The following is a 13,861-nucleotide window of genomic DNA, read 5'->3' as shown; positions in this document are numbered from 1 at the left end:
AAGAAAGCAGGTCAAGTATCCTCAGAAGGGTGAAGTAACTCAACCAGAGTGGAATAATGACTCCAATTACACCATCCTCCTTCAATTCTTTCTTTGCCTTTTGGACGATTGATATACTTGTAGAAAGAAATTAAAAGTCTTTAATTTCTCACAGAATACTTGAATAGTGAATAGTGCAAATTTGTTCTTGTCTAGATTCATTTGACAATAATATATTAAGTACTCAAAGCTTGTTGCTTTCTGGAAGTATAAAACATTGGAGAAAACAGTATTTTGGTTTTCATTGAAGAGAAATTAGAGTAGGTGTTCTTTTGTGACTTAATTTTTTTTCTATTTCATGTCCAATTGTTAAATGAGATAGCAATGATAGTACAAAGTTAGAATACTGATATTGCACCCTTATAAATGTAATTTTGCTTGAATAACAAGTTATTCTTTCTACTTCCTTATATAGAGATTGTTTATGGAAGTTTTTCTTCCCACCTGATTATCAAGTTCTGAAAGTTTCTGAAATTGCACAGCCTGGGAGACCACGACAGATTCTTGCTTTTGAACTGCGAATGAATATTATTGCAGATGCTACAATTGATTTGCTATTTACCAAAAATAGGGTAATTATTGAAATAATATACTAGAAAATAGTGTTTAAAATTTGAACATTATTTCCTAGGGTCTTTTTCTTGTGACTAGTTCTATACTTTGATTCATTTCTATGAGCTCCTACCACCTTCCCCCCTGCAATAATTATACGTATTGCTTTCATTAAGTGCCAAAAGTAGAAAAAATTAGTAATAGACCTTCCTTCTATGGTCTCGTTCATTTTCTCCCTTTATTCCTCGCCAAATTACTTTAGTGTATTTTTGGTAAAACCTTGAACTTTTGTTCTTAGGAACTTTTAATACCTATTTAATATTGATGATTATATTTTGTCTGTGATAATAACTGAAAAGGAAAAATGGGAGTATAATTACTGAGAAAATAATTGTTTTATATGAATTAATTTTTTTCTTTTGGTAGGAAACAAATGCTGTACATGTAAATGTAGGAGCTGGGTCATATTTAGAAATTAATATTCCAATGACAGTTGAGGAAAACGGTAAGCTGAAATGATTACTTTTCTATTTTAAATGATTAATAAAGGAATAATTAATATATAAATAATAGTTTGCTAGCCTATTTAGACTAACATTAATGGGGTTTTCTTTTTCAGCTTTCTATTACATTTACTTAACAGTACATATTACATAATTAAATTATTTGTGCACCGAGAGAGAAGGGAAAAAAATTTTAATTAAGTTAGGTCTTATGCTTTCATTATACCCTATACTTCTGTAAGACTTAGCATAATTTGTTTAACATATGTTTTCCCTATTAGTCTGTTGCTCTGTGAGAGCAAGTGCTGTGTCTTTTTTTTAAACTGATGTAAATTGGGTGCTGAACCCAGTACCTGACACATGGTATGTGGGCAGTACTTGATTGAATGACTGATAGGTTTTGTTTTAGGTTACACTGTTCATAGATTTTGTCAGAGAGTAAACCTGGTACTTTGAACAATATAGCTTTAAAAAGCAGAACATTTCATATTTAAAACACTAAATAATACTCTGATTGCTATAGTTTTAGCTGACCTAATCTAAATTCATTATGCATTTGAAATTTGGACTCTGATACAAGTTAATAATGTGATTAGATACATTTTGTTAAATTTATCAAAATATTATAAAGGCTTCTTAATTTTTTCTTCCTCTTCCTATTCTTTTGTTGTATTTGTAGTTGAGAGTAATTAAAATGAAATTATGCTTTATTTATTCACTTCCTTCAGAGTATAGAGAATAGCAGCTTACCCATATTTTGAAGTCCCTAGTCAACAATGTTACTATGGCTAAGTATAATTAGAGTAATTTTTGTATCATTCCTGGCTCTCTTCACTTGTTTCTGTCAACTTTTTTTTTGTTGCTGGTGTAAGAAAAAGGCTGGTAGAAGTTGACTATATTTATTAGCTTTCATATACAGGTAGTAACTGCGTCTGCCTGGTTAGATAATCAGTTGTGAAACGGTGACTGAGAATGGCATAGTGTATCTTTTCCCTGTAACTTTGAGGCTATTTAAATGAAGAGTTAAACCTTACATTTGCTAGTTTTTTTTTTTTTTTTAATTTTTTTTCAACGTTTTTAATTTATTTTTGGGACAGAGAGAGACAGAGCATGAACGGGGGAGGGGCAGAGAGAGAGGGAGACACAGAATCGGAAACAGGCTCCAGGCTCCAAGCCATCAGCCCAGAGCCCGACGCGGGGCTCGAACTCACGGACCGCGAGATCGTGACCTGGCTGAAGTCGGAGGCCTAACCGACTGCGCCACCCAGGCGCCCCCATTTGCTAGTTTTTAAAAGAGTAATCATACTGAGTCTTGAGATTCTTGTCAGATGCTTGAGATTCTCTAGGACTGGTTGATTGAGAGTAGTGCATTGGAAAAAACACCTTTAGGATAGTCTTAATTACAGATACATATTAGGAGGAAAAAGACAGTTGGCATTTGCACAAAGCTGAGAATGGTTCTCTTAAGGGAGTGCTTCTACAACTTGTAAACTGATATTGCACATAGGAAATACTTGTGCCAATTTTTTTGTACAATTATGTGTGCACAGGGGTAAGGGAGCCTCTGAGGGCTGAGGGGGTCAGTATTTCAAGCATACTTACTGTGAATTCTTTTAAGATGACTGAGAGGAAAAATAGACTTAAGTCTTAGACATTAGCAAAATATAATTCAAATATATTTAAAACTTTTTTCAGAGATTCAAGCGTTTGAAAAAACATGCCCAGAGCAGGATGCATGTTGAACTAGCCATATAATAATGACCATTGTGTTAGTGTGCTTAGAAGGGCAGCCCTTCAAGAAAAGAAGTGAAATAATCTATGCTTTTCTGTTTTTGTTTAGAATGGGGCTATGTTGTTTGCTGTCATTACATAAGGAATATCTGTTTAGAAACTATCATCACATATATAAGTTACAGTTGAAAATGTTGAAAATAGATACTGTTGAGTCCGGGGGAGAAGAAAAGACATGAGAATCATCTTTAATATTTAAAAACTGTCATTTAGAGAGTAGACTTATAGTTTTGCACTGGAAAGCAAAATCAGGATGGATACTCTATGAAGATGGAACTTGCCTCCTTTAGAGCTGTCCAAAATGAGAAAGGTCACCTATTAGGTAGCAAGCTCCCCTCATTGGGGTGTATTTATATAGTGTCTGGTCACCATTTTTTAGGGATTCATTCTTTGGGTGGTGATGGGGGTTGTTTACAGTACAATTTTTTAATGATATATATATATTTTTTAGGTTCTTAATTTTTATGTTTTCACTAACTAGGTTACACTCCTGCCATTAAAGGACAGCTCTTACATGTTGATGCCACCACCAGCATGCAATACCGCACCCTCTTAGAAGCAGAAATGTTAGCAGTAAGTCTAGAGTATACATTGATATGTATACATAAATAAAACATGAATTTGATTTTAATTTTTAATACAAAATTTTAATGACCAGGAAGTCATTAAATGGTTCACCTCATTCAAGAACCACCAAGTGCTCTTGGCCCTATTTTGTGAAGAGGAGTAGATTTCCAGTGCTGTGGACTGTGTTTGACATCTCTCTTTTGCTCTGCTTCTGCTTTTGGGCTAAGTGAATATAAGGCGCAGTGCTAACATGGTTTTTGGTCTTTAGAAATATGAAAAGTTGTTACAATATTATTTTTAAACTTCATTTTATGACTAAACTAATTCCTGTGTTGTAAATAAGATAATCTTTCACTATGTTTCTGGCCCCATTGGATTCTTTCTTATGGCTTAATACGTCATATTGCTTTTTACTTGATGAATGAGATAAAAAGAAGAAAATTTTATTGATTCCCTAGAGTGCTCCATATTATAAAGAATATATGAATGTTTATGATTAAAATCACAGATTGGAGACTTGTTTCGTTAATCAGGCAGATTCTTTATCAGGGACACTAAAAATAATATCAAAAGCCACTATCTAGAATGGCTGATATTAAGAGAGGATTCTTTTATAAGATGGTATCATTGGGTCCTTAATTGTTTAAAAAAAAAAAAGCATCTATATTTATAGATGATATATATGTAAAGTAAGAGGAGAATTTTACAATTACCAAGAATATATTGAATATCATAAATGTATATTAAACTGGCATATTCAGCATTTTAATGAATTCCTGAGCTCTTGCTGGTAAACAGTGCTGCAGTAATGCTTTTCCTGGTCAGGCAGCTCTTGCCCAACTTTGATAGATGTAATACATAACAAAGCACCATGTCAGATCAATAATTACCAAACTTCCAAATGGGAACCTGGGAGGCACTGGTGACCACACATCTGTGTGATAGTATATGCATTGTGCTCCCCATCCCCAACCCTGAGACTCACATAACCGATTAGATTTAAGGAGGAATGAAGGATATTGGCTATTACTCTGTTAGTTTAGCTAGAGTACAGTATCAAAACTGTAGCCTGATTTGTTGTTCTTAAAGTTTTCTGGCCACGTCATGGCTTAGTATTTCAAGGAACTGGATGTAACCATGGATACTGACGTTTAGTCACATTAATATTAAAATCTTTGAGGGATCTTCTGTTCAGCTCAGCAGGAAAATAAGTTTTAATTACTCACAAGTGTGTGTGTGAGTTTATTTCTAGTGCTGTTCACACAATATCACATTGTAAGCTCTAACATTTTTACTTAACGTTTTGTTTGCAGTTCCACATCAATGCCAGTTACCCCCGAATATGGAACATGCCACAGACATGGCAGTGTGAATTAGAAGTTTATAAAGCCACCTACCACTTCATCTTTGCACAGAAGAACTTCTTTACTGGTAACTTTCTAATAAATGTAAATACAGTGAAATTCATCACAGTGAACTTTTTTATATTCAGTAAGTTTTGCTTTTAGATTCAACATGGGGATTTGATGATAGAGTTCATACTTTATTTTACACTTCTTTTTGAGCTAAGCATATAAAAGGGAAAATTTAAATATATTTTGTTTTTTCTTTTACCTCAAACAAGGAAAAGATGAACCCAAAATTGGGCTTAGAAAAAAAAATGAAAGAACTCATCTTAGGCAGGTGCTTTGTGTCAGTCTAGTGGGGAATAATTTGGGGAGGATGAATTAATTTCTTTCTTTACCTGAATTAGGCATCAGCATAGTTTCATTATTTTGTTTCAATTATTGTAATCTACAAAAGGTATATTCAAATAGTCAAGTATGTTGTTTTTTAATTTTTCTTTAAGTATGGTTGACACATTACATTTGTTTTGGTATACAACATGGTGATTCAACAACTCTATATATTATGCTGTGCTCACCACAAGTGTAGCTACACTTTGTCACCAATGATATTAGAATGCCATTGCCTGTATTACCTTTGCTGTGCCTTTCATTCTCATGACTTGCTCATTCCATTACTAAAAGCCTGTAACTCTCACTCCCCTTCAACTATTATCCTCATCTCTTTACCCCCTTCCCCTCTGGCAGCCATCAATTTGTCTTCTGTAGTTATGGATCTGTTTCTGCTCTTTGTGTTTATTTGTTTGTTAGATTCCATATGCATATGGTATTTGTCTTTCTTTGTCTGATTTATACCCTCTAAGTCTGCCTATGTTGCTACAAATGACAAAATTTAATTCTTTTTTATGGCTGTGTAATATTCCTCTCTCTGTGTGTGTGTGTGTGTGTGTGTGTGTGTGTGTGTGTGTGTACCCCAGATCTTCTTTATTCATCTATTGTGGGCACTTAGTTTGCTTTGATTTCTTGGATATTGGAAATAAAGCTGCAATAAACATAGGGGTGCTATGAGTTATGTTTTCATTTTCTTTGAGTAAATACCCAGTAGTGGAATTACTGGATCATATGATATTTCTATTTTTACATTTTTGAGGAACCTCCATACTGTTTTCCACAGTGGCTGTACCAATTATTCCAACCCAAGTAGTCTGGCTCAAGAATATGTTATATATATAGCTTCTTCGGCTGTAGCCATTTCCCTTTCACTTAAGATTTTGTATTTTTTAACTTTGCTAAGCTTTTATTTAAAAAAAAAAAAAAAGTTTATTTACTTAGAGAGAGAGAAAAGGGAAAGGGCAGAGAGAGATGGAGAGAGAGAACCCTGTGCAGGCTCCATGCTGTCAGTGCATAGCCCAATGTGGGGCTCCATTCCATGAATAGCGATATTATGCCTTGAGTTGAAATCAAGAGTCAGATGCTTAACCGACCGAGCCACCCAGGCACGCCACTTTGTTAACCTTTTAAAATAGATTCCTATTTTCAAGCATTTAATCCTTCACATTTCATATTCTTAGACATTAGCAGTACTAAAAATAGTTTGGTTAGATTATTCCTCAAGATACAAAATTTTTAATTTTTGAGTAACACTTTCATTGAGACTGAGCATTGTATTAGTCACTTTTAAACAGCCAAGTACACATTTCACAAATTACAATCATCTTTTCCCTAAATTATTTTCTTTATCTCTAATCTTTAAGTTTATACCTATTGCAATTCATTTTTTTTTTGTTTTTTTGTTTTTCTAAAATTTATTTGGAGAAATTTAAAGAAAACAGGTACAAAACGTAAGTTCTCATATCGCAGAGTTTATAGCTCTAACATTTAGTCATATTTCTTCTATTGCTTTCTAGAATCCTTTAAAAACTAATTTATTCTTGGGGCGCCTGGGTGGCTTGGTCGGTTAAGCGTCTGACTTCGGCTCAGGTCATGATCTCACGGTCCATGAGTTCGAGCCCCGCGTCGGGCTCTGTGCTGACAGCTCAGAGCCTGGAGCCTGTTTCAGATTCTGTGTCTCCCTCTCTCTCTGCTCCTCCCCTGTTCATGCTCTGTCTCTCTCTGTCTCAAAAATAAATAAACGTTAAAAAAAAAATTAAAAAAAAAAAACAACTAATTTATTCTTTAATAAGGATGACTATTATAGAGTAGTATAGGTTTAGCCTGGGAGTGAACATACTTAGTCATAGTGTTTGAATTGCTTTTCTCTTCACTCAGTTTTATATTTCCCTATTGACAGAATTCTGTAGAAAGCACATTATCTAATTTGGAATGAGGGAATGCCTGATATTCCTCAATAACCATTCTTAGGCCAATTATTAGTGAGACATAGTTGTTCTTAAGAGATTTCAGCATGGGACAAAGATAGCTTCATGATAAGTATAGTAAAGAGTCTCAGGAATAAAAGATATAAAACAAAGGCACAAGTGAATTCTCTTCTGGTAACATCAAAAGTGATTTAGATTTACTCTGATAAGGGGGAGAAGAAAACAATATTAACAATTATTGCAAAGCTGCAATACAATTGACTGACATTTCATAGGGTGTTTGTCTAACAACCTAATTATAAAGTGAGTTTTTCCACATGAACATTTAGATTACCAACTTAATAACTTATTTTTTTAAATTTTTATTTAAATTCCAGTTAATATACAGAGTAATATTAGTTTCAAGTGTACAATATAGAGATTTAGCACTTTCATACAATACCCAGTGCTCATTACAAACTTAATAACTTATAAAAATGTGGTGTCTAAATAAGTAAAGCAGTCATCATGAAAGTGCTCCCTTTTTTATTTGTATTATTTTTTTTAATGTTTATTTTTAAGACAGAGATAGAACGTGAGTGGGGGAGGGGCAGAGGGAGAAGGAGACACAGAATCTGAAGCAGGCTCCAGGCTCCGAGCTGTCAGCATAGAGCCTGACATGGGGCTCAAACTCACAAACCATGAGATCATGACCTGAGCCAAAGTATGATGCTTAACTGAGCCACCCAGGCACCCCTCTGCCTTTTTTAAATTAAATTATTTCATAAGATCCATCTGCTAATGAGAGCAGCTTTTGGTTTAAAGAGAAATATATAGGGGCATCTGGGTGGCTCAGGCGGTTAAGCCTCCAACTCTTGATCTCAGCTCAGCTCTTGATTTCAGTATCCTGAATTCAAGTCCTGCACTGGGCTCTGTGCTGGGGTGAAGCCTACTTAAAAAAAAAGAGAGAGAAATACATATTAGAAATAGCAGTAGAGGCTCCTAGTAAAAATATTTTATTACCATAGTTTTTAATATTTATGAGTAAAGGTATTTATATGGTGGTAAGGTAACCATATTGAAGAAAACCTTGAAATTTCAAATAAAATATTGAAGAAAAAACTAATAACACTTGATAAGATAGAAACTGGCTAATAACTTTATATAAAACTACATTGGTTTCCTGAGGTGATTATTGGATTATCTGAGTTTATGTTTGTTGGACTATCAGTATATCTCATTCTTTTTTTTTTTTTTATTTTAAAATTTAATTTATTTTTAAATTTACATGCAGGTTAGCATCTAGTGCAACTTGATTTCAGGAGTAGATTCCTTAATGCCCCTTACCCATTTAGCCCATCCCCCCTCCCACAATCCCTCCAGTAACCCTCTGTTTGTTCTCCATATTTAAGAGTCTCTTATGTTTTGTCCCCCTCCCTGTTTTTATATTATTTTGCTTCGCTTCTCTTATGTTCATCTGTTTTGTATCTTAAAGTCCTCATATGAGTGATGTTATGTATTTGTCTTTCTCTGACTAATTTTGCTTAGCATAACACCCTGTTCTTCCATCCGTGTAGTTGCAAATGGCAATATTTCATTCCTTTTGATTGCTGAGTAATACTCCATTGTATATATTTACCACATTTTCTTTATCCATTCATCCATCAATGGACATTTGGGTTCTTTGCATACTTTGGCTATTGTTGATAGCGCTGCTATAAACACTGGGGGTGCATGTGTCCCTTCGAAGCAGCATACCTGTATCCCTTGGATAAATCCCTAGTGCAATTGCTGGGTTGTAGGGTAGTTGTATTTTTAGTTTTTTGAGGAACCTCCATGCTGTTTTCCAGAGTGGCTGCACCAGCTTGCATTCCCACCAACAATGCAAAAGAGATCCTCTTTGTCCGCATCCTCGCCAACATCTGTTGTTGCCTGAGTTGTTAATGTTAACCATTCTGACAGGTGTGAGGTGGTATCTCATTGTGGTTTTGATTTGTATTTCCCTGATGATGAGTGATGTTGACCATGTTTTCATGTGTCTGTTAGCCATTTCGATGTCTTCTTTAGAGAAGTATCTATTCATGTCTTTTGCACATTTCTTTATTGGATTATTTGTTTTTTTGGGTGTTAAGTTTTATAAGTTCTTTATAGATTTTGGATACTAGCCCTTTATCTGATATGTCATTGGCAAATAACCTTCTCCCATTCCATCATTTGCCTTTTAGTTTTGCTGATTGTTTCCTTCACTGTGCAGAAGGTTTTTATTTTGATAAGGTCTCAATTATCATGCTCTTGTTAAAGATGGTTAGAGTTTTCTTTCAGCAGAGAGGATACCAAAGAGTATACTTATTTTAGATAGGGCAAATATGATGAACTTGAGTAACAGTTCAGAACTAAAAATATTTATGAAGAAGAAAAGTGAGAAAATAAGCTTGATGAATGATAAGTTTATATTGTAGAGTCAATTCCATTCATGACTTTTGGGTATCTCTCAATTGCTAACCATTGTGCTGAAGAATAAAGTAAGAAAATTGGGATGACGTCATGTTAGGTAGGGTGGCACATGGCAGTAAAAGTTTAGAAGTAAGCATAGATAATGCAGTATGATGAACCACTGTGATTGCTTATTAAGTGAAGTAAAAATATATTTAAAGTAAAAGTGTCAAGTGGAATCTTCCTTTATTCATAGAACAGATTAATTGCCACATGCCTTTTATCGATGATATAATAAAACTGCATATTATTAATTTAAATCATTGGCATTTGTAAGAACTTTAAAAAAAACTTATAAACTTTTGACCTAGCCATTCTACTTCTGGAATCTATACTAACAAAGTAATCCTGAATATGTAAAATATCTTGCATGAGAATAGAAATAAAATATAAAACACAAAAATTTGGAAAGGATCTAAATATTCAAGATTATTAAATGGTTGAGTAAATCCTAGTAAATCTCTTTAATGAACTCTCATTAAAATTTTTGTTAATGTGTGGATGGAACTGGAAGGTATTATGCTGAGTGAAATAAGTCAGTCAGAGAAAGATAGATATCATGTTTTCACTTATATGTGGATCATGAGAAACTTAACAGACGACCATGGGGGAAGGGAAGGCGGTAAAAATAGTTACAAACAGAGAGAGAGGGAGGAAAACTACAAGAGTCTCTTAAATACAGAGAACAAACTGAGGGTTGATGCTGGGGAGGTTGGGGAGATGGGAAAATGGGTGATGGGCATTGAGGAGAGCATTTGTTGGGATGAACACTGGGTTTTGTATGTAAGTGACGAGCCATGGGAATCTACCCCAAAAACCAAGAGCACGCTTTACACACTGTATATTAGCCAATTTGACAATAAATTATACTAAACACACACACACACACACACACACACACACACAGCCTGTATATAAAATTAAACATGAAAAAAATGCCTGGCTAATAAAAGCAGAGTACAGTTTCTGGCAGAAGCATTATTTTCCATTGTAAATACTATGGTTATTAACTCCTTGTGTGATTTTTGGCATCTTTTCATTTTTTTGGAGGATATTTTCAATAATTTTGTTTCTGTCTGACTACCCTTACATGACTTTGTAATGCTATTTGGGGGAAATTATGGGAGCTGAGAGGCTCTAATAGAGAATATAAAAAGCATAATCTCAGAGTGTTTTAACAGTTGTCATTGGTATTTTCAAAATGCTGTTTCTGGTGTGTTTTAGCTACATACACAAATTGTGACGTTCTCTGAGAAATGTATTATATTTTATAATGTTATAAGCAAAGAGTCACTGACTTGGATTCTATTACAAATATATTGACATTATATTATAAAAAAGATTTTGTTAATGTGTATGAAATAACATGGAAAATTTTTGAGTTCAGTGAGAAAAAGCAATATGTAAAATATGGGCATCTAAGATAGTATAAAAATGTACATAGAAAAAAACTAGAAGGAAACATATGCACAATGATGGATATTTGGGTGTGGATTACCAGGTGATTCTTTTTTCTTTTGTCTTCTAAAGTTTCTTTAAAAAATAATACGTATATGAAATGTATAAAATTTCTCTTATTTGGAACTGTAATTGGTAGGTAAACATTGGTTTACTGTTAATCATTTAGCTATATCTTAATCATCTTTTAATATTTCAGCATAAAACTTCTTCTTACAAAAGAAAAAATTTATTTTTGGCTGGTGTTAGAATATTTATATTTTGTTGTCTGAATTTCAATTAATTTTGCTTTCTGTCTCCCACTCCCGTAATTTTAGATTTAATTCAAGACTGGTCTAGTGATAGTGCTCCAGACATTTTTTCATTTGTGCCATATACATGGAATTTTAAAATCATGTTTCATCAATTTGAAATGATTTGGGCTGCTAATCAACACAATTGGATTGATTGTTCCACTAAACAACAAGAAAATGGTAAGAACATGAAAATTAAGTTAAGTATTCTGTTCATTAAGACAAATGCCAAAAAAGGAAATTGATGTTGAATTTATAGTTTTAATGGAAACTAGAATTGATCTTTTTTCCATTGTCTTATAATACTTTCAGGGAACTATTTCAGAGTTTATTAGACTGAGCATATGGTCTTTAATTTTTTTAGGTATGTATTTAAAGCAATTTTGATTTCAAGTTTTATTGAAGTTAATTTTTTTTTCTCTTTCTGTTAGTGTATCTGGCAGCCTGTGGGGAAACATTAAACATTGATTTCTCTTTGCCTTTTACGGACTTTGTTCCAGCTACGTGTAACACCAAGTTCTCTTTAAGAGTACGTATAATTGCATACATTCCTTATTCCACAGGTTTATTAGTAAGTTTGATTTCCCAAAGCTTACCTTTACTTTTCCCTGCCTATCCCATTGCCATCCTCTAGTATTTTAGCTTTCCACCATTGTTTATGAGCTTCATTGTCACAGAAATGCTGCTGTTTCATTTTTGCAGTCAACTGTGATGTTCTGTCATTCTAAGTTTCCCAACTTCCCCTGAGGAGTTGGGCAATAAAAAGAAAATTCCAAGTTGATTATTTTCTTACAGTTCATTTCTAACCCTTGTGGCTAACCTACATGTTCTTTTGAAAACCCCCTCTAGCTCTAATGTTTACAGTGTATGAACTAGGTTTTACACTTCCCTGTATTCCATTACTAATTGTAAACATGAATTCAGGGAATAACCACAAATACCTTTTTTCCTTTTACATGAAAGGCAGCTCTAATGTTAAAAATTCTGTGGAACACCTAATTTTAGCATATGGGCAATCAGAAGTTGTTGTTGTATTGATGGAGGTGTGGTGGTAAAAAAAATAGCAACAATAATAATAAGAACTGCTAACACCTATTAAACATTTTGTGTGTTCTGCTGCTTCCGGTTCTGTGTCTCCCTCTCTCTCTGCCCCTCCCCCGTTCATGCTCTGCCTCTCTCTGTCTCAAAAATAAATAAACGTTAAAAAAAAAAATTTAAAAAAAACTGCTTCCGGTTCTGTGTCTCCCTCTCTCTCTGCCCCTCCCCCGTTCATGCTCTGCCTCTCTCTGTCTCAAAAATAAATAAACGTTAAAAAAAAAAATTAAAAAAAAAAAAAATAAATAAAAAAAAAAGAAGGGGCGCCTGGGTGGCTCAGTCGGTTAAGCGTCCGACTTCAGCTCAGGTCACGATCTCGCGGTCAGTGAGTTCGAGCCCCGCGTCGGGCTCTGGGCTGATGGCCCAGAGCCTGGAGCCTGCTTCCGGTTCTGTGTTTCCCTCTCTCTCTGCCCCTCCCCCGTTCATGCTCTGCCTCTCTCTGTCTCAAAAATAAATAAACGTTAAAAAAAAAAAATTAAAAAAAAAAAACAAAACAAAAAACAAAACATTTTGTGTGTTCTGGACACTATTCCAAGTGCTTTATGTGTATTAACTCATTTCATTTTCAGAACAATCCACTTGAGGTAGTTGTTTTACCTGCATTTATGAAATAGGAAACTGAGAAGCTGAGTTTATGTAACTTGTCATGTGACTAGTGAATGGCTGAGTTGGAATTTGAATCCAAGTGGTAAAGGTTAAGGCTCCATTCTCTTAACCACTCTACTATGCTGCCTGTTAAGAAATCAGGCATCAGGAGCATTTGGGTGGCTCAGTTGGTTAAGCATCTGACTTCAGCTCAGGTCGTGATCTCAGGGTTCATGAGTTCGAGCCCCATATTGGGCTCTGTGCTGATAGCTCAGAGCCTGGAACCTGCTTCAAATTCTGTGTCTCCCTCTCTCTCTTTGTCCCTCCCCCACTCATACTCTGTCTCTCTCTAAATTAAACTAAATAAATATTAAAAAAAAATTAAAAACAAAAAAGGAAATCAGGCATCATGGCCCCCTGATGTTTATTGCAGTATTATTACAATAACCAAATTATGGAAAGAGCCTACATTTCCATTGACTGATTAATGGATAAAGAAGTTGTGGTATATATCTACAGTGGAATATTACTCAACTATAAAAATGAGTGAAATCTTGCCATTTGCAATGACATGGATGGAGCTAGAGTGTATTAATGCTAAGCAAAGTAAGTCAGAGGAAGACAAATACCATATGATTTCACTCGTAGAATGTAAGAAACAAAACATATGAACAGGGGGGAAAAAAGGAGAGGCAAACCATAAAACAGACTCTTAACAATAAAGAAGGGAGGGTTGCTGGAGGGGAGGTGGGCAGGAGAATGGGCTAAATTGGTGATGGGAATTAAGGATGGTACTTCTGATGAGCACTAGGTATTATTACCTGTAAGTGATGAATCACTAA

At 34.5% G+C, this 13,861-nt stretch overlaps 1 protein-coding gene across 10 annotated transcripts in view; it reads left to right on the top strand.

Annotated features, from left to right (window-relative positions):
• Positions 1–13,861, top strand: part of BLTP1 (bridge-like lipid transfer protein family member 1) — a 215,204-nt gene that overhangs the window by 48,090 nt on the left and 153,253 nt on the right. For all 10 annotated transcript variants that reach the window (XM_058721464.1, XM_058721470.1, XM_058721463.1 and 7 more), the window contains 6 exons: positions 455–611; positions 1,018–1,096; positions 3,367–3,458; positions 4,766–4,883; positions 11,364–11,519; positions 11,771–11,868. In XM_058721464.1, coding sequence (XP_058577447.1) covers positions 455–611; positions 1,018–1,096; positions 3,367–3,458; positions 4,766–4,883; positions 11,364–11,519; positions 11,771–11,868 — 700 coding nt within the window. The remainder of the gene's footprint in view (positions 1–454; positions 612–1,017; positions 1,097–3,366; positions 3,459–4,765; positions 4,884–11,363; positions 11,520–11,770; positions 11,869–13,861) is intronic.

Source organism: Neofelis nebulosa, chromosome 3 (genome assembly GCF_028018385.1).
Source record: "Neofelis nebulosa isolate mNeoNeb1 chromosome 3, mNeoNeb1.pri, whole genome shotgun sequence".
Classification (NCBI taxonomy): domain Eukaryota; kingdom Metazoa; phylum Chordata; class Mammalia; order Carnivora; family Felidae; genus Neofelis; species Neofelis nebulosa.
The sequence above is the reverse complement of the archived record's forward strand: the minus strand, read 5'-3'. Positions and strand labels throughout refer to the sequence as shown.